The 24,777-nt window shown below is 43.8% G+C and overlaps 1 protein-coding gene across 2 annotated transcripts in view; it reads left to right on the top strand.

Annotated features, from left to right (window-relative positions):
- wnk1b (WNK lysine deficient protein kinase 1b) overlaps positions 1 to 24,526 on the top strand; it is a 117,569-nt gene extending 93,043 nt beyond the window's left edge. Inside the window, exons 14-34 of one of the 2 annotated variants that reach the window (XM_078281858.1) lie at positions 1,028 to 1,098; positions 1,322 to 1,472; positions 1,976 to 2,092; positions 2,285 to 2,395; positions 2,502 to 2,553; positions 3,034 to 3,174; positions 4,270 to 5,248; positions 5,645 to 5,964; positions 6,067 to 6,128; positions 6,591 to 6,647; positions 9,194 to 9,277; positions 9,512 to 9,548; positions 9,744 to 9,814; positions 10,236 to 10,538; positions 11,239 to 11,510; positions 12,309 to 12,384; positions 12,632 to 12,761; positions 13,217 to 13,414; positions 20,438 to 20,604; positions 21,220 to 21,276; positions 21,538 to 24,526. In XM_078281858.1, coding sequence (XP_078137984.1) covers positions 1,028 to 1,098; positions 1,322 to 1,472; positions 1,976 to 2,092; positions 2,285 to 2,395; positions 2,502 to 2,553; positions 3,034 to 3,174; positions 4,270 to 5,248; positions 5,645 to 5,964; positions 6,067 to 6,128; positions 6,591 to 6,647; positions 9,194 to 9,277; positions 9,512 to 9,548; positions 9,744 to 9,814; positions 10,236 to 10,538; positions 11,239 to 11,510; positions 12,309 to 12,384; positions 12,632 to 12,761; positions 13,217 to 13,414; positions 20,438 to 20,604; positions 21,220 to 21,276; positions 21,538 to 21,981 — 3,900 coding nt within the window. In that variant the 3' untranslated portion in view covers positions 21,982 to 24,526. Of the gene's footprint in view, positions 1 to 1,027; positions 1,099 to 1,321; positions 1,473 to 1,975; positions 2,093 to 2,284; positions 2,396 to 2,501; positions 2,554 to 3,033; positions 3,175 to 4,269; positions 5,249 to 5,644; positions 5,965 to 6,066; positions 6,129 to 6,590; positions 6,648 to 9,193; positions 9,278 to 9,511; positions 9,549 to 9,743; positions 9,815 to 10,235; positions 10,539 to 11,238; positions 11,511 to 12,308; positions 12,385 to 12,631; positions 12,762 to 13,026; positions 13,173 to 13,216; positions 13,415 to 20,437; positions 20,605 to 21,219; positions 21,277 to 21,537 lie in introns of those variants that run through there. The other variant, XM_078281859.1, reaches the window with a different exon arrangement.
- The last annotated feature ends 251 nt before the right edge of the window (positions 24,527 to 24,777 follow it).

Raw genomic sequence — 24,777 nt, 5'->3', positions numbered from 1 at the left:
CGTCCCTTCCCGTTACCATGCCAACAGGGGGTGTGGCTTCCCCTCCCTCTCCTCTGCCACTCCCCGTGGGGGCGGGGCCTACTAATGTTTCCCCTCCTCTTCCTGTGCCCACACCTGTGCCTCAGCCATTGGCCACCGTGGTGCCAATCATCAGTGTAGCCTCCGCCCCTCCTGATCCTCCCATGGAAGCCCCTCCCCAGGTACTGGTGATGGACCGACAAACCCACCAATCCCATGTCACGTCCCTGCGCACCGTGCTCATATTCATATAAGACAGATGCTGAAGGGTTCTGTTTGAAATCGTTTTTTAGGGGCATTGAGTAAAGGAATTTGGATTTGTATGTTATTTCATGGAATTTTTAAGATAGATGGACTTGAAAGGGAACATAGGAGAATGTGAATGAGGTGACACAAAAGTCTTGAGTTGGATTCAAACCTGACATGTCACTTAGTTACCTGTATATCCTAAGAGTTTGATCATTTCAGGGTTTTCAATGGCAGCCATGTTGGCGCCACATTTGCATTCTATGGACGTTACTGAGTAACTGGTTATTTTCCTTCAGCTGATGTTTCAAATGTTTCACTATGGTTTTATGGAGAGCATTGTTCCATATTTGCAGCCAAAGTGCTTTAGGTTGCATGCCTTTATTGGAGATGTGAGTCTTATGAATATGATACAGTTTCTATGTTCTTTTGTGGCAGTTCTTGTTTTGTTCTTTTTGTAGTTCCAAGTTCTAGTTTTAATTCTTTTTTAGTCCCAATTCTACTGTAGTTGGTCCCAGTTCTGTTCATGTTACACTGAAGACATGAAGACATTACTTGCTATCTATTCATAGTATTCTCTCTTCCTTTTGTTCTCTGGTGCTTATATTTTCTGCTTTCCTGCTATATTTTCCTCCCTCAACATTTCCCTGATGATGATGATGATGATGATGATGATGATGATGATTATGATGATGATGATGATGGTGATGATTGCGGAGATGACGATCATGTTGATTGTGGTGTGCGTGTGTGTGTGTTTCAGCCTGCCTCTCAGCTTCTAGAGCAGTCCCAGTCTCAGCTACAGCCGCCTCAAGTGCCCTCATCTATGGAGAGGTAATACACACACACACAAGCTAAAACACACAGTAAGCTGATGCCACATTCTTCAAATGTTCTCTTAGTTAGATATTGGCTTTTTGTTCAAGTGAAATCAAATGATTAACAAAATGTCATTTCTTGATCTCTTAATCTTTGTGTGCCTTTCTCATTCAATTTTGCTCCTGCCTCTTTTTCGGTCTTTATCTTATTATCTTTTTCCTCCAACCCTGTATCTCAGTGGCCACTCTGAGACGTCAGGGCTGAGTGACGGGAATGAGGGAGGAGGAGGTCGCCACGAAGGCCGCTCCACCAAAAGACACCAGAGACGCTCCGTACGAAGTCGATCACGTCACGAGAAGACCGGCAAGGCCAAGCTCAATGTCCTCAATGTAAGAGCACATGCATAGATATTCATTATCGAAAAAGAAATCCCCTGTAGTCTTTGTCATTGTTAAGTGAAGGGAAAACAAAGGGAAAAAAGCATAAACATACACGTTTGTACATCCCTATCCAAACCACACACTTTTAGATTGTCAGTAAATCAAGACTTAACTTTTGTTTAATAGAATTTAGTTTTGCTAATAAGTCAATAACCCTATAATGCCAACAGGTATTAAAATAAACTGGTAATATTGCTGGTAATTTAACTGTGCCCCATAAGTCATTCACAGTATGAGACCAGACTTTCTTCCCTCATCTCTAACATGAGTGACACAGAGACAAAGTGAAAATTAATTCTCTCTCTCTCTCTCTCTCTCTCTCTCTCGCTCTCTCTCTCTCTCACTCTCACTCTCGCTCTCTCTCTCTCTCTCTCGCTCTCCCCCTTTCTCATCCTGTCTCCCCCTGTCTCTTTGTCTCTCTCTGTGTACTTGTGTGTGTTGTGTGTCTGTAGATCTCTAACGTAGGAGACCGGGTAGCAGAGTGTCAGCTGGAGACTCACAACAGGAAGATGGTGACTTTCAGGTTCGATCTGGACGGAGACAACCCCGAGGAGATAGCTCAGATCATGGTATACACACGGCCTCTCTTTTCATTCTCTCCCTCACTACCTCCCTCCTTCATGTACTCTTTTTCTGACTGTCTCCTCTCTTCTGGCCTTGTTCTCTCTCAGTCACATACACGTTCAGAAACACATACCCAGATGTGCCGAAAACCAGCTTGTGATCCATTCGTGTTTCTGTGTGTGTGTGTGTGTGTCCAGGTCCAGAGTGAGTTTATCCTGGAGAGCGAGAGGGAGTCTTTTATTGAGCAGGTCAGAGAGGTGATAGAGAACGCAGATGAGAAAGGCCTGGAGAGAGACACAAACAGCCAGGTAAATACACAGCAGACTGATTCTTTATTTCTTTCTTCTGGAACCGCTGTTCTATTCCATTCCCATTGGTCCGAAACGTAACATGTCCTCTCTGATTGGTCTATAGATGGCAGGTGCCATGGAGCAGCAGATTCCTGCTATATCTACCCCCATGCCAGGTAAAAACAAAAAATGCACATGGCTTAAGATACTCTGTTTCCCAACATAACTGTCTATGACTTCCAGTGGCCCTTGGGATCTCCACCTAAATGAAGAATAGTTAAATTTCACTGTTATTTAATGCAATTAATAATTAGTAATTAGTATAGTCACAGAATGTATTATTATTATTATTATTATTATTATTATTATTATTATTATTAGTAATAGCAGTAGTAGTTGTAGTAGAACTAGCACTATTATTAGAATCAGTATTAGTTGATCGTAGGTTTCACTTCTTCCACTGCTTTTCCTCACCTGTAGTTTCTCACTTCTGTATAAACCTGTATCTAAAAGCACCAGTCCTATCTGGACCAACATCAACTCAAATTGGGGGTTTCCGGCCTGAAAAAGTGGGTATTGTGGTCCGTGCTGCTCACATAATGATCCAATGGGAGATTGATAGATCACGATGCTGTGTCCCCTCCCTCTCTCCTCAGACATCCCTCCCAGTGCCACGGCCCAAGTGGTCCATTCAGCGGGTCGTAAGTTCATCGTCAGCCCAGTACCTGAAGCCAGGCTGAAGGAGCAATTCTTTACCGCCTTTCCTTCTCCTGTCCCAGCATCTGCTGTCGATACAGGTAAGGATTGTGTTTGTGAGATCCTTTAACCCCTTTTTACAACACCTCCCCTGTCCCCACTTTTCTGATACAGTTGGGTAAAGCAGAGTTTCTTAATCTATGGGTTGAGATCCAAAATGTGTCGCCGTTCTATTTCTGATGGGTTCCCATATAACAAGAGTACTGCTGTTGTTGTTGCTCACATCGATAGCATCCCTCCCTTAAATCCCAGGACACAGTTAGCTAAGACAGTTAGAGACAGTTAGCTAAAAATTAAAATGTCAAAGAAGTCTTTTAAGTTTGCTTTGGGTGCAGGAAATGAACAATTGCTCAGCCAAATGCTCTTGGAATACACACACACACACACACACACACACACACACACACACTAAATCACAGTGTACTCAATCACACACATACACATTCACTCACACACTCTTATTTGATTAAGCCGTAATGATTTTAGAGGAAAATGCCCAAATGTTCCTGTCCAAATGCAATAACACTGTGACGTTTATTTAAATTGATGCCATAGGATCTTCTGGAGTATAAATATCTGTTCTTGTGACTCACGCGGAATTTAACCATTATTGTATCAAAATATTAGAAAAACATGTTATGTCATGTTTTCAAAGACAGCCATGAGTTTGAATTACATGGTATTCAAACATTATTGCTTAAAAATAAGCAATAATGCAATGGCTTCGAAAACAGCCTTGAAGAGACAGCTAATCGCTTACGAACAGTTGGACATTTGTTCCAGTTTGAGAGATGACATGGAGGCAAGATCTTGCTTTCTTTGATTACTCTCTAGATCTACAGAAACAGAGGGAGATGCATAGCATATTTAGCGTTAAGAGTTCTTTGACTTTTTGGCTCTTTATAAGCTCTTTTATTAACAATAACATTTGGTGTACTATGGTGCGTGTCTATGTACTATGTCTTAATTCTCAGGCAGTCCTTGTATTGTCCTATGTGGCAAACCTCACCCATCTAGATTTACCACTACATTAAACAAATATTTAAAAGTATTTGTGGATACTCTGTGGCCCAGGACTGTCTGACAACGACAGAGGATGGGCTTTGGGGATTCAAACAGTGTTTCTGTTTTTCCAGCTGCTCCAGTCTCAGCTCCAGCTTCATCTCAGACTCCAGTCCAAGGTTTGGGTTTATCCCAGTCTGCCGGAGCAATCAGCTTGCAGCAAGCCTTCTCCCAGCTCAAACAGAGCCAGAATCAGTACGACCCGGGACCCAGCACCGCCCCAGCCTCTATCCACTCCACCCTGCCTTCTCTACAGCCTCTAGCTGCCTCTGTCCCTTCACAGTCCAGTGGAACCAATGGATCCACTCCTGCGGTGGATGCTACCGCTGGCCTTGTCTCTTCTAATCTAACCCAGGCACAGGAGCAAGCGTTGGATGCCTCCCTTCCTCCCCCTTCCTCCTCCACCTCCGCCTCTGTACCCTCTGTCTGTCTCACCCCTCCTGGGTCCACCTCCTCTCCTCCTCCTATGGTGAATCAGCCCATCCTTCTGTCACAAGGACCCACACAACAAGGGGTTCAGGCTGCGTGTCAACCCCAGGGACAGGCGCAGGTCCAGGGGCAAGCACAAATCCAGCCCCAGGCTTTCACTCAGCCCCAGAGCCCCCTCCCACAGTCCCAAACAGCAGTTTCTGCTGTCAGCACTGCATCAGTATCTTCCACCTCGCCTCCGGCCAGCATCTCCAGCATCCCCGCAACCCCCATCACCTCCCCCTCTCCCACCCCCACCCTTCCCCCTATCACCTCCCCTCCTCATCCCTCCTCTTCCACCCCTCTGGTGAGTGAAGGCGCCTCCATCTCTCCCTCCTCCTCCTGTCCTCCCTCTCTCTCCTCCGCTGTCATCCCCACTACTGCCATCCCAGGCCCGCAGGTCGCTCCCTCTGCCTCCTCCCAGCCCCCTCCCTCCTCTTCCTCCCCCTCCTCCTCCTCCTCTGTGGGGCTCCAGCCTGTGACCACCAGTGCTCCTGTGGTGCAGCCAACGTTGGTCCACTCCCAGCCACAGACCGCAGCCCTGCCTGGGCAGACCCACACCCACTGTGGGGAATGCGATGCAAGGTGAGATGTGTTTGATGTCTTCATTTACTCATGATGTGCCAGTCCAAAGGCAATTATCTATCTGTGTGTACAGAAAACAGATACTGGCAATATATTTCTCACTAGGCTGACTAAATTAGTAAGTACTAAAATTGAATCATTAATGATCATTAATTACAACTCAATATGCTGTATTTTCTCATCATTATATATCAGTGAAATTATTTGTATTCTAATGCTGGCAACAAAAGTTATAATGCAGTAGCTTTGTGGTAGCTGCTTCATGCACTCATTTTGTCCTATTTGGGAGATTTTTCTGATTTGAGATCCCCTAATAACATTCCCCAATACCAGGGCAATGAAGACGCCATCCACAACCCATAATAACAATAATGTCAATAATAATATCATTATCAGGTGTGAGGCATCCACAGAGTCCCAGGGCAAAGCAGACGACATCCACACCCTGGATAAGAAGCTGCGTTCCCTCTTCATGGACCTCGGTGGAGTGGTGCCCTCTGCCCAGGGAGACCTCTCAGCTGCTGACCCGGCCTCAGGAGCCCCCGTGGCGGGTACCTCGTCCCCAATCGGCCCCCCCTCTACCTCCACGACTTCTGTCGCCACGCCTGGCTCCAGCCAAGCGGCCAGCTCTCCTCTGCCCCCCTCCAGCCTAGCGTTGGGGTCAGTTGCCCCCATCCAGGGCCCTGGAACACCTAGCTCCACCCCTGCTCAGACCGGTAGGTGGAGGAATGTGTGTGTGTGTGTCAGCGTGAGGGTGGCTGTGTTTTTCTAACAATGTTTTCGACAGTTATAAAACTTCATAATTTCAATTTCCACAGTCATCCCTGCCTCATCCTACGGCCAGACCACTCCATCCAAAACCCCCCTATCCAGAGTACCGGTGAGTGATGCAGTTTGGCAGTAGATAGCAATATTATTTTTATAGATATAGTAATACCACAAGTAGTAGTAATAGTTTCATTCTATTGTCATAGAGCAGACCAGTGACATTGACATTAAAACGATCAAAGACTTTATTTGCCAAATAGTCTTCCACTGTATTTACTAGAGGCTGATGTAGGTTAAGAAGCCGCAGATAATTTGTTTATCACTTATTTAATAGGTGTTCCAAACCATTTCTACTAACTTTCTTCACATCAACCCATCTGGCATGGACATTTCTAACATTTTCCTAAATGAACATCATGCTTTGCTCTCTGTCTATCTCTCGCTATCACTTCCTCTACCTCTCCTCCTTTCTCTCTCCTCTCTCTCTCTCTCTCTCTCTCTCTCTCTCTCTCTCTCTCTCTCTCTCTCTCTCTCGCTCTCTCGCTCTCACTCTCTCTCATGTCTCTGGGTTTAGGCCAGTTCTCCTTCTTCAGAACTCCTGCCATCCTTCCCTGGACCCTGTCTAATACAGGTGTTTTTTTCTCTTTTTTAACAGTTTTCAGTTTTTCCATTGCATGAGTACAGTACTATAGTCATACTGAGCCTACTATGGTTATGGTACGGTATCAATACCATTTTGTACCTGTATATATGGTACCTGGTATAATATAGCAGGCTTCTAACATACCCATACCAAACTGAGTTGCATGTAAAACAAATAAAAAGCATACTGTACTGTGCCAATATGGGTATTGGACGGTACACTTCTGCCCTGGGCAAAGATATTTGTTTTCCTCTTGTTATCTGACTCACTATGTGTCAAAGCTCATAGAGCATACTACATTATATATTTCTAATGCATACTGCTACATAGCTTGCATTGGAAATACATAAATATAAACTAGTATCATCAATCTTAATCGATAATGAAATATCAGCATCTGTGGTTATGGTGTGTGCTGAAATTGGCTCTTTTTTATTAGTGTTAAATTCAAAATGCTCTTAGCTAGTATTCTGAGTCCTATTCTAAGTCCTTTCAACTAGTAGGCAGATTTCTAAATAGTAGAAAGTAGATAGCATACTGAAAATAATAACTTATTCGTAGGCAGTAGCTAGTATACTGAAAATGGTAAATAGTAGGTATTATGAACTTTTGGATAGAGCTGCTAGCCTTCTTAGTTCTGGGTAGGGAAAGTGACGACTAGCGCTCCTGCTAGATGTGTTCATTCCTAAAACCATCCCCATTCATTTTCCCATTGACAAATACAAAATACTTTTTCATGAAGTATTAACTTCATGAGCTTTACCAGAAGAGTGGTGTTTTAAATGAGGTTATAAACTATAACCTTAAAAGTTCATCGTACACATTGTGATTAAAACGTCAAAACTGAATTGTGTCAGTCATTTCAATCAAGAAAGGATGCCGTATGTAATTTTATGATTTTTGTAATTACATCAAGCCTTTCTTACTGCTTACTTGCTTTTCATAGAGCACTGTCCCGTCTATACCGAAGTTACAGGAAATGCTTTTACCATTCATTTTAGCAGAGATTTCAGAAGATAAAAAATTCCAAAGACAGTTTGCTATGGATATTAAATTTAAAATTTTCATCTTATCTTCAAAAAGCTAAGAAAAACCTTGCAGCTTATACAGTATCTCTTTTGTTGTTAACCATACAGCAGTTACAAATAACTGTATGTCTACATCCAATAAAAACTAACCCTGGATGATAAAACACTGAAGAAAGAAAAACAAATACAAAAAACTCAAGCAGCCTTTAAAACCATTTGGCCTCAAAAGAACCCCCTCCACCAAAAAAAACAAATCAAGATGCCAAAGACGCTGATTTGGATAAAAACTAAAACGACCAAATGCATAAAACCATGATGAAATGCCTTTACTTAAAGTGAAGGCGAGGCAGAGATCAGCAAGATTGAGAGAGGCAGAAAGAGATGGGAAGGGAAAGATAGGCGATGGTCAGAGAGAATATTAGACAGGAGTAATGACAGAGGCAAAAAGAGCGAGTGGGATGCAGCAGAGAGAGAATCAGAGAGAGATCAAGAGAGCGAGGGAGAGAGATGGGAGCAGGATTAGACAGAGAGAGGGAGTGAGCAGACAGGGAGTGAGCAGACAGACAGGCTGCCAGAACAGGGTACTTGAGGGCAGAGAGACAGCGAGCTGAAGCTGGCTTAAATGTCCAGACTGTTTTGTCGTGGCTGTGAATGCTGCGATCTAAAAATAGACCCCTCCATTTAACCAGAACAGCACGCTCAATAGAGATATGACCTGTAGTTCTCTTACGAAAAATCTGAGCTGCCAAGTTACCGACAGTCATTTCTCGTCTCTTACGTAACTCACATGGGAGAGACTTGTCCTCTTTGATTAAGATAATCCAGTCGTAGCTAAAGCTCACAAAGGATTTGATTTTAATGATTTTTTTTTTTAATTGCAGTTAAAATGCTCAGGAGAATGCACAGCCCTGTATGCCCTCTACGCCATCTTACCTGTGTGTGTGTGTATGTGTGGCGTGGGAGTATCTCAGACACCACTGGTCTGATTTTGACAAAACTTGGAGGGCTGATGCCTTTTGGCACCATGTTCTGGCTTTTAAAAACATTACACAGATTGGCCTGACGTGGGCGCTATAATTTAAAGTCAAAATTTCAAACTTCGAAAGACCATAACTGCTGCAACTCCGGTCCAATTTTGATGAAACTTGGATAGATGATGCATCTTGTCACTGATTGGCCCTAGGGGTGCCTGTATCTTTTGTGGCGAATGACATGTTCATGGTAGTCTGGATCAGGGAATAACAGTACAGACCTTACATGCTGTCTGACTCCATGAGTGCCAAGTTCAAACCATATGAATGTGTTTCTATGTGAGCAAACATTGACGTATGTGGAAACTGACCTTTGTATGTCTACGCATATGTGTGTGTGGGTGCTCTGTGCTTGTGTTTCTGCTCAAACGCACTGGCACAAGTCTGTGTGTGTGTGCAAGTGCGTGTGAGACCGCTTATGTGTGTGAGTGCGTATGCATATCTAATATCTAACACTATGTCTGTCTGTCTCCAGTCCCAGCAGCCTCTAGAAGACCTGGACGCCCAGCTGAGGAGAGCGCTGAGCCCCGAGACTGTTCCTGTCAGCACACACACACAGGTAAACACACACATTACACACACACGTACACACACAGAAAGAAAGAAACTAATAGGGAGTGTGTGTTTGTGTGTGTTAGTGAGAGACAGAGAGCATATATGTATGTGTGTGTATGTCCGTTTGTGTTAGACTGTTAGTGTGTCTGGTAGCTCATATTGACATACTGTATACTGATTGATTGAGACTGTGACAGCCCTGCTAACCTATTTTTTCCTCTCTCCATTTTATCCCCAGGCCTCTCACACTGGCATGCCTTCAGGAGGACAACCAAGTATGAATCTATCTATCTATCTATCTATCTATCTATCTATCTATCTATCTATCTGTCTATCTGTCTATCTATCTATCTATCTATCTATCTATCTATCTATCTATCTATCTATCTATCTATCTATCTGTCTGTCTGTCTGTCTGTCTGTCTGTCTGTCTGTCTGTCTGTCTAATGTATCTACCATCTGTCTTTCAGTTCCCTTCTCTCTAGAGGAGGAAACAGTGACCTCTCCTCCTCCAGGTGGAATCAAACTGGGGAGATTTCAGGTAAAAGTCAGCTTTTTCTTCACACTATAAAACATACACACTATAAAACATACACAATTTCTCACTGCGTCCCAGGCTGAAAAAGTTCAAGAAGTTTTCACAGTCAGTTCGTGATATTTACACTTTTTCACATGAATTTGCATTTGTTTGTTTGCATTTGGAATGTCATGGAAGTTTGAGAAGTGCATTCCAGACAGGGAAAGTTAGAGAATTGTATAAAAAGGAAGGAATACAATTTTAGGTCATGTATGTTGTCCGACGGTTATGGAAAGTCATGTAAAAGTCATGGAATTTACATCCGGGCTACGTTGGGAATTCTGTTAAACAGTTCAATGGCAACAGCCAAGTAAAATGTTTATCTCTCATTCCCTTTTCTCCCCTTCACCTTCTGCTGTCTCCCTCCACCCCTCCCTCTGATTAGGTCTCCTTGGCTGCTGATGAGCCTGCTGTCCACCGCCCCGCCTGCACTGAATCCTCCTCCACCTCCTCCTCCTCCTCGTCCTCTTCCTCCTCCTCCTCCTCCTCCAGTCTCTCCAGCCCGGAGAACACGCTGCACAAGGCCTCCTTGTCTCCTCTGAGAGGGGGAGGAGAAGGAGGTGGAGACGTGGTGGATGGACCCCCCTGTCCTCTCTCCCAAAGAACTCTGGGGGGGTCCCACCACCCCTCCCCTTACACCTCTCCCTGCCCCTCCCCCAAGCCCACCACTACCATCGGACGCTTTCAGGTATTTCCTGTTTCCGCTCCTGTAGTTTAACAGGTAGATCATAGCACTAACAGCCAGATAGGGGTTTCATTCCCGCTCGGACTACCCAAACTTAAAATACACCCATTGAATAGCTTATATCATGTTTATCTGTAAAGTTGCAGTGAGCTCCAAAAGTATTACATTTGTTCCAAATTGAGAGATTCACAATTTGGTAAAAAGTGACCTACTCTTAAATAATTTTGTTCTATCAATATTTAACCAAATTGTGTTGCTTTTAGTAAGGACAGTAAATATCTGAAGACCTTTGTTGACAAAATGATGTGAATGACAATATTAAGACTGGATCTGGATTTGATGTTTTGGCTCTGTACTCTGTACAATGAATGTGAAACCAAATCCAGAACATCTGAACCTGCGTTGTTACGCAGATACTGTAAGAGCTAACTGTTTCTGTTATTTGTAATTATAATGCATGTATTTTCATATATTTATTCATCCATTTGTTCATATATTCACCCTTTCATTTATGTCCTTCCTTCCCATCCTTCTCTCCCTTCTCTCTTTCCTCCCTTCCTTCCTGCCCCATCCCTCACTTCTCTTTTTTGTCCCTTCCTCCACCTTTCCTTCCCCCCCTTCCTCCCTCCCTTCCTGCCCCCTTCCTTTGTCACTCATTCTATCCACCCATTAATTCATCCAATAATTTGTTCTTTTATTCCAGGTCACCACCAACCCTGAGGCCAGAGTGGGGAGATTCTCAGTCAGTCGTGCCCAGGAGCAGAGCTCCGAGGCTGGGCAGAGCCCAGCACCCGCTGCCCAGGCTGCTAACGGACCCAGTGGGCCCGAGTCCATCGTGAGTCCAGACTCCACTCATAAAGCCTCTCTGCCGAGTCTCAACAACAACTCCTTCAACAACTCCTACGTCAGCAGTGACAACGACTCCGAGTTCGAGGATGAGGACTTCAAAAGGGAAGTCAACCGCCTCAGAGAAAAGTAAGTCCCCTTCCTTCTCCTTCTCCTCCTCCTCCTCCTCCTCCTTCTCCTTCTCATTTCCCTTCTACTCCTTCAGCAGGGAGATGAAGAAAGAATCTCCCCACCCAGCCTCAGGGTTGGTGTAAAAAATAGGTTCTGCTCTTATTTTTTCCATATTCCTCCTCCTGTTCTTCTTCTCTCCCATCCACCCCAGAGAAAATTAGGTTCTGCTCTCCTCTCTACTTTTTCTTCTCCTCTCCCTCACTTCTCCTTTAATAAGGTTAACTGCCTTGGAGAAAAATAGGTTCTGTTCTCCTTTCTTCGCTTTCTTCTCCCTCTCCTCTTCTCCCTCTTTTCTCTTTCAGTAAGGTTAAGCGTCTCTAGAAAGGTAGGCTCTGCTCTGTTTCCTCTTCTTTTTCCCTCTCCTATCCTCCTCTTTCTCTTTTTCCACTCCTTAAAGGAGGTCAACTGCCTAAGAGAAAAATAGGTTCTGCTCTCATTTTCTACTTACTCCTCTTCTCCTTCTTCACCTCTCCTGTTCTTCAAAAATGAGGTTAACCACCCACTTTCCTTCACTACTCCTCCTCCTCCTCTTCCACTTTCTAGCTCTTCGCCTCTTCTTTTTCTCCTCTCCTTGAAGAGGGATGTTCAGTGTTTCTGAGAAAAGTAGGCTCTTCTCTCTCCTTCAATCTTTTGCTTTTCTTTTTCTTTCTTCCTCTCTTCCCTCCTTTATTATTTGTCTTTTTTTTTTCATTTTGTCTTTCCATATTTCATTCCTCTTTTTTTTCATCCCATCTTTCTCTTTCTTTCCTCCACCAGGCACATGCGTGAGATCCAGGCCCTCCACTGCCGTCAGAAAGAGGAGATTGACTGTCTCTTCACCAGGCTGGGAAAGGTAACTGGAACAGCATGTGGCCGATGTCAAGGATTTCCACATAGAAACATCAAAACTGAGGCTTTATTCAGTTTAAGAAGATGATTATACTCTTCCTAAGAATACAATATTATATCATGACATATACATTGTATCTTTAACATGTTATTTGCACACTATGTACAGTATGTTTCAGTTTTGATCAGAAATGATCAGATCCTAGTTCAGTATCTGTACGGGAACCACTGAGCCTTTTGTCTGTGTGCAGGTTCCTCCGGCTGTAGTTCTCCCTCCAGTAGTCGCCTTGGCTGGCAGGAGGAGACGACCCACCAAGAGCAAATCCTCCAAATCCTCCAGAACCAGCTCCACACACGGCAGCAAGAGTCCATTACAGCCAGGTAGGCTCTAGTTCCAAACATTCACACAAACCCTAACCCTGTATGTCTAAACAGTAACTCACCACAGCCATGTAGGTCACAGTACAAAATACTTACCCTAAGCATGTAATCCTAAAATGAGTCCACTACAGCCAGGTTGGTCAAAGTATCAAACATTTACCCTAACGTTAAACCGTGTCTGTGTTGTGCATGCATGTGCACATATATGTGTGTGTGTGTGTTCATCTGCTTGGTTATACATGCATGTGGGTTTACGCTCGAGCAGGCTTGGAGCTTGAAGATTTCTGACGGCTTTCCCTGTCTGTCTTCTCTGTGTGTGGGTATGTGGGTCTGTGTGTGTGTTTGGGTGGTTGGGTGTGTATCTGTCTGTTCTCTTTGTGTGTGTGTGTCCGTCCTCTTTGTGGTTTGTCTTTCCTGTCCTGTCCTCTCTTGCCTCTGCCTTGTGCCATCTCCAGGCAGCACTTTATCCGCCCAGAGCGTCCCCACCATCTACCCCGGCCAGCTGGCTCTGTTAACCCCAGGAGGGTTAGCCGATTCGGGCAGCAGCTCTCTGCTCCAGCCCCTGAAACCCTCGCCCTCCAGCGACAACCTGTGTTCGGCCTACACCAGCGAGGCGGCGCTGTCCGTGCCCAGCCTGTGCGCTCCCACCCCAGGTAGGCTTGGCTCTGCGAGTCCCAGACTGTAGCTACCCCACCACAAAAAATACCTAAAGAACAGATCAATTCATGAATACAATGTCCGACCGATGTTCAACCTTGAGCTTAGACCGCTCATCTTCCTTTTCAAGCTCTGTACACCCAACGGTAAATACAACACTTTCCTCTGTACAACACACACACATGCATGCAGACAAAGACAAATGCATGCAGTGGGTTTACCTTCACTCCCTCACAGCAACACACTCCTCACCTCTCTTTCTATCTTTCTCTGTTTCTCTCTCTGTCTCTCTCTATGTTAAGCGGTGTGATGGCTAACTGACTGTTACATTCTTCCTGTGTATTCCTTTACCTGTGTCTCTTTCCCTCCCTCTCCATCACTGTCTTTCCCTCTTCTTCTTTCTCCGTCACTCTTTCTATCCCTTGGTTTCTCTGTCTCTTTCTCTCTTTCCTTACATTTCCCTGTTTTGCTCTTTCTCTTCCCTCTGTCTCCTTGCTCTCCTTCTCCTCTCATTCCCTCTTCTCCTCTCAAAATTTCTCTACCCCCCTCCTCTTTCTCTCCCACTCTTGCTCCCTCCTTTTTTCTCCTTCCCCCTCTCTCCTTATTTCTGTCCCCCCCTCTCTCTCTTTCCGTTTCTCTACCTCTTCATCCCTCTCTCCTGCCCCCCTCCCTCTCTCTCTCTCCCTCCTCCCTCTCTTCAGGCTGTGTAAAGTTCAGCTGGGGTTCGGAGCGTTTGGCCTTCAAGCCTGGCGGCAGGAGGACGCGCTTTCTGAGTACGCCCTGCTTGGCTCTTTGTGTGTAACGCTTTATTTCTTTGCTCTTCTCTTTTACCTGTCTTCCTTACTTACTTTTGTTCTCATTTTTTCTTCCTATATCCGTCAAGTCACGGTATCATCTTGTCTTCCCGTGGGTCTTCTTCTTTGGTGGAGAAAGATCCTCTGCTTCTGATATCACCAGTGTCCTGCAGAAATCTTGTGTCTCCAAAAAGTCAGATTTTCAGGAATTTGTAGGAATAGCTTTATTCATCCAGGGAGAATTCGCTGAGCATGTTCTTACACTTACACTCTTTCACGTCTGGGAGCTGTCCAGTACAACCACAGTCTTCTAATGGTGGACACTGGGCAGCTCCACTGCAACAGTCGGGGGTGAAGTACCTTGCTGTAGACAGTAGTTGCTGAGGATTGGAGCATTACTTGTTCACTTTACCGCCCAGATTTCCAAAAGTTAGTCCAGGGATTTGAATCAGCCAAATCTGGCCACATGTCCACTTCTCATTGAAAATTAATTTATTGAGAGAAAAATGATCCATTGAAGCCAAAGTGTTGTCAATATTCAGGACAGAAAAAAATAATTTTATCCACCGGCCATAGTGGCCATTTTACCAACCAAACAAGATTTCTAGAATAGAACAAGGCCTCTAAATTATTGTTGGTTACCAGCCACAGCCCAAATTTATCAATATTCAGCTGCTGATTGGTGTTAATGTTAATTGGTATTAGTTAACCTTCCATACATCCTCATTGTGCATGTGGGAGACGATGACTGCTTTTAGGGACAGAAGACAAAGGGTAAAATGAGAGATATGAGTTTACTACAGGACACAGACGATATACATCATTCAGATGCTTTGTTTCATACCTGCAGACATTTCTTCATAACAGTATGTAGTCAGTAGTGCAGTTACTGGGGCATTGAGCTGAAGTTGTGTATGTTTGCAGGGTTCTTTTAATGTGGTTTAAACTTGCAGCCAGTAAAGACAGCCAGAGAGTCATTTTTTGCCCTCTACTTTAGTGTAATACTAAATTCATATAACACTGAAGTTAAGACATCATTAGATAGGATTTACTCCCTGTCCTAATACTACTGTAGATCTGACTGTAGAAGTTGAAATCAGACGTTGATTGGCTGTTTTTTATTTTAATTTACTTACGTTTTTTTAATGTGGAATTCATGCACACAAGGCATCAGCAAAAAAAGAATATATTAAGCTCACTCTCCCAGTACTAGCATAGTCAGTAGTATGCTATTGACTATGCTATTGACTATCCCATTCTGATTGATTAGTTCATACAGTAACTAGAATGATAAAGATCATCTTCCTCACATTCCAGAGCTTCCTACAGTCGTCATCATCACTTCCTTTCAAGCTCTCCGTCCTCACTTTCTCTTCCTGTCTTTCTCTCTGTATTTATCTCTTACTTTCTCTTTAGTTGTGTTTCTTTTCAATTTTTCTTTCTTTCTTTCTTTCTTTCTTTCTTTCTTTCTTTCGACATAGTCTTCCTCAGCAAATGAGACATCCGCTAACTTCACATCCAGTGTCAACCTCGTGCCCTGCAGGCTGCATTAAATATCATCGTCAAAAACACATTTCTAATAATAGAATTATAATGGATAGAAAGGACAGCCTGGTGTGTCATGTGCACCTTAAATGGCTGCTGTAGGATTCTGGTCATGTTATCAAGGAAAGCTTCATGTTTTCACAGTGTTTTCACATTGTTTCCTGTGTGGACAGTGCATGAGGCTCAGAAAGCTGAAAAATTGTAATGCCTTTGCCATTACAACATAATCAGCTTTCTGGAAGCCATCTTAAGTGTTCCAGCCAAATGGCCATTCAATAACGTTGCTTCCATGGCATGAAACTAACTTTTTTTCATCAACCAGCCACAGTGGTGAGAGGATACAGAATTTCACCAGTCAATTCTATTTCTTAGCCATGAGAGCAGTTAAGACTAGAAACGACTGAGTGAACACAAGTTGACTCCCTGCCATAGCGGCTGGTAGGATTGACACTTACCAACCGCAGCCAAAATATGCAGCGGTTTTGCTGGTGGCTACATTTTATATTTACATTTATATTGTAGGCGTTTAGCTGATGCTGTTATCAAGAGCAACTTACAGTGAGGGCAACAGTAGAATAAACTTCAGTTCCCAGATAACCGACACAGTAAGCAACAAATAGCAAGGAATGCAAGGGTGAAAGAAACAGCACCCAGAAAATGGGTTTAATCAATATTCTCTCTCTAGACAGATCATGTAGGATAGAGAAGTGCTAGGTAAAGAAGTAAGAGCTAGGGACAGATGACAAAAGTTTTGTATGCGTGTGTTCATTAGTGTTCATTTCAAGTCCTGGCTGCTTCCAATCCTAATCTTTGTCTCTTTGAGAAAAAGCAGACTAACAAGGAAAGACAAGTGCAGACCTGATGACTTGAGATTTCTGTCATGAAGTTGTTTTTTAATAGGAAATTGGTTTTATTTTTAATGATGATGATTCAGTTGCTTAATACAGTTCTGTTTAAATACTGTTACTATGTACGTTGTAATTTCTGTGCTGTCATATGAAGATAATCATAATATGTAGTGTTAGCAAACTGTTTTGTCCTTGATGAAGGGTTGTTTATGAATGCTTCTGAACCCTCTGCAGCTCAAACCCTTACTTCTCTCCCTTCCTTCCTTCCTTCCCTCCTTCCCTCACTCCCTATCCTCAACTCCCTCTCTCCCTCACATCCTCTTTCCCTCACCCCTCCCCCTGCCACAGTAGCCAGGAGGGGAGAGAGGCAGACCTGGGTCTTAGGATGAGATTACACCAAGTGATTTTAAGTGAGAGATTCACAACATGTTAAACAGGCAGCTGAGGAAGTAAAGTGACACAATATTAACACTAAATCCATGATACTGTAAAGATCTTCAGTTTAAAACACAATGTGTGATTGCTGTTTGAATCCTGTTTTGGACCCAGTTCTGGAACGGACCAGTGAGCTGTAGAGAGGATTCAGAATCACCTCAGAACCAGGGGTTGGTTACCCAAAAGCATCCTAAAGCCATGATACACGGGCAACATTTTGTGGCAGTGTAGAAGGGCAAGTTTATCAGCAGTTATGACCAACAGTGTTTAAAGAGCTTCGTTCCTAAATGATAGATATGAAAGATATCCACCATTTGAAAAAGTATAGTCCAAAATCATTGTTGGCATTAAAGCAAAGCTCAATATGGTTTACTGTTAAACATGGATTATCTTAAGACCTTTGCTTACAAAATACTTGTGTTTAGGATCGACTCATCTGTGGCCTTGAAGTATTGATGAATGAATTTCACTTAGCAGTCTTTTTCTAGAACGGATGTTACACGTTGTGGTATAAAACCCTTCAGTTTTTCCTTACACTTTTGGTCCTTAAACGGTTATCCACATTGATTTGTATGTATTAATTCCCAGCCAACCCTGCTTAAGGTGATATTGCCCGTCTGCTCTACCTCAGAAAGTTGCCAACATATCATGGCCTTTTCAAAAAGAGCATCCATACTCAGTTGCTGTCTTGTGACTCGACATCTTCGGTCAGCCTTCCTCACAGTGTAGCGTACAGATGATGTATGAAAAGACACTGCAAAAAGCAGCTTACCACAATTGTACATTTAATTTATACATTTAAAAGATGCACATACATACATGCATGCATCTCTATTTGTAACCGTGCTGTCCAGCGTTTTAATCAGTTTGCACTGTGTGACAGGTACTGACATCAAGCTTCAGGGTCCATTATAGACCAATGGGGAAATGTTGATCTCAATTTGAGGATGTTATTTGGGAAACCCAACCCAAAGCGTTGTTTGTTGATTACATCAAGTTCTAATAGTCCTAATAGAATGCATTGTGTTTGATTGACGGGTGTTGTGGGCGGGGTTTAACTCTGACTCTCTCCCAATCCTCCAATCGTTGTCTTCCGGCCGCACAGGGAAGATGGTGAAAAAAGTCTGCCCCTGCAACCAGCTCTGTAGTAACTATCTCTCTTTTTGGCCTTTCCTCCCTCCATCCATCCCCTCCTCCATCCTTGCACTTTCTCCCCCACGCTGCTTCCTGCTCTCTGATCCCCATTATATTTTAAATTTGACCCCCTGCCAGATTAGGGGTCAGCTCAATTCAGTTATTTCATAAACTGAAAATTATAAGTATCCTACAGGAACATTGTATCTTCATTTTTTCATGACAATGGGACCAAGCAAAACCAGTGCATTTTAATTTGTTGAAAATGCATAGAAAACACGGTTTTCTCGGTTCTTGAAACTTTTTAGAGATACAAGGGTCCTGCAGGATATTATCATAGAGGGAAATTCCTCATTGAAATCAAGTGACAAATGGAAAGTAAGAGTTATTTTAGCACTGAAATGACTGAATTGAAACTTCCGACATGCATGCACGTGCAGGTGCACACACACACACACACACGCACACACTCACACACTCACACACTCACAAACATACCCGAACACTCTGGAAGCTGCATCTGCCCCCTCCCTTTCCTCTCCTCCCTCGTCATGGCTTGTGGTCTGGACTACATTCCCCAGAATTCCATGCTGCTGCAGACAGTCATGACTCAGCGCCTCTTCATTCTTACTTTCCTCCATTTTAGTTAGCATGACATGGCAGTTTTTGTCAAGCATATGCTTAGTTTAGAGTGGCTAATCTCTGCATATTATGTTTTTTCTCATGTAAAATCTAATCTAATACATCATAGAAATAGCTCATATCCAAACAAATTATTTTCATCTTGGCTTTGGATTTGATTTTGTCTGCAAAGGAAATGCATCAACTCCTTGCATTGTAATTATATTCTGGATTTTATTAATATTTGAATAATTAGAATGCAATATTTTGTAGAGTCGCCTACTACTGCAAATCTTATAAAATAATTTACTTTTACTGGCCTAAATGACATGATAAAACAGTGTGTTTGTGAAAGACACACAAGGGGAACCACTAGCTCTGAGGGTTCGTGTCAGTTTCTGCACCAACACAGTGAGTGCAGTATTTTAAAATCTTCCATACTTCACATCTCAGCTTGTACTGAATTAGTTTCCTGTTGTCTTCATAGACGGGTACTAACATGAAAAAGTACAGTATTTGAACATGGTATGATTATGGAACTTGATGTTCACTCACTCTGTTGTGCTAAATGTCAAACAGAGGCTGTAGGCTATTTAAGCACAGGCAGGCACCCAGATTAATCTGATGTAAGGCTGATTTTCTCTGTATGTGATGTCTGACTCTGAGCCAGCTGCCATCTTAATCCTACCTGCAGTGAAATTGCCTTGATGAGATGATGGCATGTTGCTGAGGCTTGTGGAAGAGCAATCTACCTGCTGTAATAGAGCATGAGAGCCATCTGATGGTCAAAGAATGAACTGCAGCCCTAAGATCAGTGGTACACAGGGCAACTCTGGTCAACAGCAGCACTCCAGGAGCTGGCTCAGCATTGCTTCAGTCACATAGGAGCATCTTGTAGGAGTATGTTGCTGGGCATGTTGCCTGTCTAGCAAGAGATTACCAGTGTGTCACCACCCTAAGGCACTGGCACATGGGCAGCTGTTTGACACACTGCAAATCAACAGTGCTGCCTTCAGCAGGAATGGAAATTGGCAACTGGGACAAAATTACCATGGGTAGCATAATATTCTATAAGAAACAATGGTATAATTTTAAAAGCAGTGCTTGTCGTAAATATAGGCAAAATTGCCCATGTACTTTGTGTCAAAATGTTGCTTGTGTATCATAGTATGTAGATATAACTTTGCTCCCACTACAGAGGAGTAGATAAATATCATGTGAATTAGTATATTTCCATCTGTGGTGTAATACTGTAGCATTCAGACCATGTTCCAATGCAAAGGGACAGAGTGGACACTTCCTGGTTTATCATGGTAATCTGCCTCAGCACAACTAAGAACTCTAGTTCTGAGACTGCTGTGGCAAAGCTACCTGCCCTAAACCTCTGGCCCAGTCCTGACCAACCTCTGTCACCATTTGATGGCCAAGACAGGAAGTGCATTCCCATTCATTCAGATAAAATCCATTTCATTTTCTCACTGTATCAAACTCTAAATTGTCTTTGTTTCCCCTCTCCTTCCTTCTCTCCCTCTTTCTGCCACCCTCTCATTCTGTCTCCCTCTCTATCTATGGTCCCCCCTCTCTCTCTCTCTCTCTCACTCACTCTCTCTCTCTCCCTCTCTCTCACTCTTTCTTTCCACAGGGACCAATAGCACCAATGCAGTGAGCGGTGGTTTAGGTCAGAACCAGGGGGGTTCCCAGTCTCTGCCCCAAAGCATGTCAGCACCCCACCAGAGGAAAGGAACCTTCACTGATGACCTCCACAAACTGGTGGACAACTGGGCCAGAGACGCCATGAACCTCTCACAGGTTTGCTGAACTTTTTTGATTGCAAAGGTTGTCTCCAGGACAGGAAACTTTCCTGCCACAGTGGCTTGTGGATTACAATGATTCATCAGCTCACCAGCCAAGAAGACAGAGAAAGGAAGAGAAACTTACCTCCAATTGGTGGCTGGTTAACAAACCTAGCCTGAGATGCCACAAACCTCAACCAGGTCCTATATCCTTTTGGCTCCACTCTTACTGTGCATTTACCCCACCAGTAACTCCAGAGGCTTGTTGCTGGAACTCCATTCATTTCTACAACCATTGAAACATTGGCTGTTGTTGATCACAATCGACTCGTTGGCTTGTTTGTTGTGTGTGTGGCAAAAGCTTTTGTAATTTTTGGGCAACATCACAGACAAGACAGTAGCACAGAACGCAGTTGCTAACAATGTGTTACTTTTAGCACATTATCCTTATCCTTAGATTGATTGAGGACCCCAAACCTTTCTTTTTTTTCGATCCTTAATGTTTAGAAAAATTTTGTCATGTAATAATAATAATAAACTTTATTTTTGAATGTGATTATGTGATTTATTATTATGTTTAATAAATGTATTTGCTGGTAAGTAAATTAAACTAAAAATTAATTTTTTTCAGGGTAAGAGGAGTGCCAAACAGCTGCAGCAGGCCCCAACACAGGGACACAGCTACGAGGTTAGACTAAACACACACCACACACACACATCCACACACATGACTTTGTTAGGTGTAGTATCAGTCTCCAGCAGAAACCTTGCATTATCTACTGATGAGAGAAGGTGTTAGCTATCAGATGAAGTAGAAACATAAGTAAAACAAAGTAAAAGTAAAAAAAGTGATTTGCTGGATACTAATAAAATGAACAGCTATGGTTATCACCATATCAATGAATCCTCTCTCTCTCTCCTGACCCAAAATACCCTCTCACCCCTCCAGGTGATCCAGTCAGCCAATCTGGGCAGGAAGTACTCGGCTCCCAGCCAGTTGTGTCCCAGCAGCATGGGAGGCTCCGCCCACCTCCCCACCAACCCCGCCACTGCTACCTCTCTGGCCGTCCGCAAGGGCTCCCTGTGCCACCCGCCTGCCTCCTCCACCCCTCCCCAGCCCCCGCCGCCCCAGTTCATCCCCTACCCCCCCACCGCAGCCTACAGCGCACAGTGGTCCGGCCCGGCGCACGGCCTGTCCGCCCCCCACCAGGGCCCCACGCAGCCCGGACCGCTCCTGGTCAGCACCTCCCAGCCCCTGGGCCCCTACCCCCCCGCGGTGGCCGGCGGACAGGGCCAGATTTCGGGGCAAGGGCCGCTCCAGGCTTTCCACCTGGCCAGCGCTCTGCAGAAGTCGGTCAGCAACCCAGGAGGGCCCAACCTGAGGACCACGTAGGGCTGGGAACCGGGGCTGGTTTGAATCACGGCCCGACAGGACTGGTGTGGAGTGTAACGGGCTGGAGAGGATGGAAGAACTAAGAGGAGAGGAGAGGAGGGCCGTGGGAGTGTTAGATGACAGAAGCTGACCTGTTCGAGAAGTGCAAAGAGAAAAGAAGAGGAGAGGAAAAAAGAAGAAATCAGGAGAGAAAAGTCAGGATTCTGAAACACGGCCATCTCCACAGTGTGTGTGTGATGCATCTCACCTCCGCTTCCATCCATGTGTGTGTGTGAGAAGCTGGGAGGATTACCCCACCCTCACACACATATGTGCGTTCACACACTCTCCCTTGCTGCTGTGTTTGACTGTGGGCTCGTCACAGCCAGCCAACGCTCAAGGACAAAGGAAAAGACTCATGAGTGCAATGTTACAAGGCCAAAGAGGTTTTGACAGGGTTTGGGATTGGTATTAATGACTGTATGTGTGTGAGGTGTTGTGTAAAGGCTCCTATGGCTTGGTCACACTTGTTCCATTTCATGCTCTAAATTGAATGAAACAGATCCTTAGTTGGAAGAACACACAGTCACCATTGCCAGATGGTGGTAGATGGGAGATGTTACATCAAGTTGAAGTGAAAGAGTATAGTGGCCAGCCTGTAGAAAACATCCTGTAGCCCCTGTGTCCACCAAGCACCTCTTCTTTAGCTAGCAATGCTACAGATGCTTGTGAGAAGCGCTGGTTGTGGCCATTGAATGAATCTATTTGGCAATCTATTTGAAGCACAGCAGCATTCAAATATTTTGACTCACTCTGAGCACTAAAAACATACTAAGCTCTCAGCGCTGTCGGGAATGTGCAACAGTGCGTCTTTTCCATTGAATTGAATGAGAAAAAGAAATCGGCAGTCTAAAGAGAGGACACCGGTGGACACACAGCTCGAGGCCTCAGAGGGGAGCATAGGCAGCCGTCACATCCGGGTTTTCTTGCTTAGAGTTGAGCTCAGTTTCAACTTGAAACGCTACACATTACCCACACCAATGCTTGAGAGGTTGTATTACTCTGAAATCAAAGAAAACAGTGGCAGTGTTTGTGCTAGCAAATCGCCTCATTTTGTATCCCCAATGCAACTAAAACCAAATGCTTACTAGGAGGGATGCAAATGGTGGCAGAAAAATAGCTTTGTTTTCAAGTGAGAGCAGAAAAGAAGAGATGTCTAGAAGAGCGTTAATTTACTTTCAGTTCCGTCAGTTCAGGAAGTGGCTTTTCTTCAGTATTCCAAAAGTGGAAATGTTTCACCATTAAAAAAAGTTTCTTAAATCCATTCTAAGCACAACGAATTGAATGCACATTGCGAGTTTGAATGTGCAAAATGTACGTTTACATTTTGAGTCAAATGGAGGTGAGCTGACCGCGACCCCGAGGTTTAGAGTATGCATCGTCCAGGGCTTGGCAGGGCTGTGACGAGTCGGCTTGAGAGGAAACGTGACGACTACTCCTCTGTTTTCTTCTGTGTCACATTCACTCCATCCTCCCCTCACTCTGACAGACCATCCAACATGGACGGAGGGAGATGGAGGAAAGACAGGAGATGAAGAGGGAAGGAGGGATGGAAATTGAGAGTATTTGTATGTTATTACAGAGAATTACACCTTGTCTGTGTCCTGTTGCTCTGTTTACTTCAGTATTAAGGAACATACTGGCTGTGTGCGCTCTTGATAGTGTGCTGCATGGGTGTGACAGATCCCTCTGGATACCAAACACCTCTTTACCATCCCTCTATATATCCCTCTCTCTCTCCCTCCATCCCTCGCTCCACCTCTCTGTTGCCATGTGATGCAATAACAGCAGAAACCTTTTAGAAAAAGCCCCAACATGAGAGCTTGAGAACTCAGCGTGAAAAAGTGGCCTTGTTATCAGAATAATATCAGAGTCCCTGTACAGTCTGTGTCTCTGTTGTTTATTTTTAGAATGTCAGCTATGATGATTCCATTATGTTGTTTTATTTGTTTTGGTTTTGTTTTGTTTTGTTGGGTTTGTTTTGCTTGCTGCCCCCAGCTTGCTCTCTGGCATGCACACACACAAACACACAAACAAACTAACTCAGTGGTTGTGAACACAAAAACATTCATATACATATACAGACTTGCATACACACTCATGAGCAGACTCTGTTCTTGTAAATACATACACAGACTCTGTACTTCACACACACACACACACACACACACACACACACACACACATTGTTGGGACGTGTAGCAGCCATTTAACCTATAGATTCACAGACTAATGCCTCAGCTCTTTATCTTAGTGTCAGCATTAGGTTGGTTTCAATGGTTGGTTTGAAACGGTTGAAATGTACATTATCATCATTATTGTTGTTTATGATTATTATTCTATTTAAAAAGAAACAAAAACAAAAAGGTGTTCTGTCGATGGACCTGTTATACTCACACATCGCTGTACGATGTGGAAACACTGTGATTATTGTTGTTTATTATTAGCAAATGTTGGACAGTTTGGTTAGTTTTAGGTGAAATATCAAAGAATTAAAAGCAAACACACCGAGAATGGTTTGGGGTCCATTCACTTTCAATTCAACTCATTCAGCAAATGGATCCTCATCAAAATGTGAAAATTGAAAACGCTCCTTTTCAATAGAAGTCCTTGTATCCAGTTACTAAGGACGCAATTCAAAATGAATGCCTTACCATCTACCAATGAACTGCACTTAACCTTTTCAATTCATTGAATTGAAAGTAAATTGACCTCCAAGCCCAATTTAAAAAGACAAACAGGAGTGAACGGCAGGAT

This window comes from Centroberyx gerrardi, chromosome 24 (genome assembly GCF_048128805.1).
Source record: "Centroberyx gerrardi isolate f3 chromosome 24, fCenGer3.hap1.cur.20231027, whole genome shotgun sequence".
Taxonomy (NCBI): Eukaryota; Metazoa; Chordata; class Actinopteri; order Beryciformes; family Berycidae; genus Centroberyx; species Centroberyx gerrardi.
This window is presented reverse-complemented; position numbering and strand designations above follow the sequence as displayed.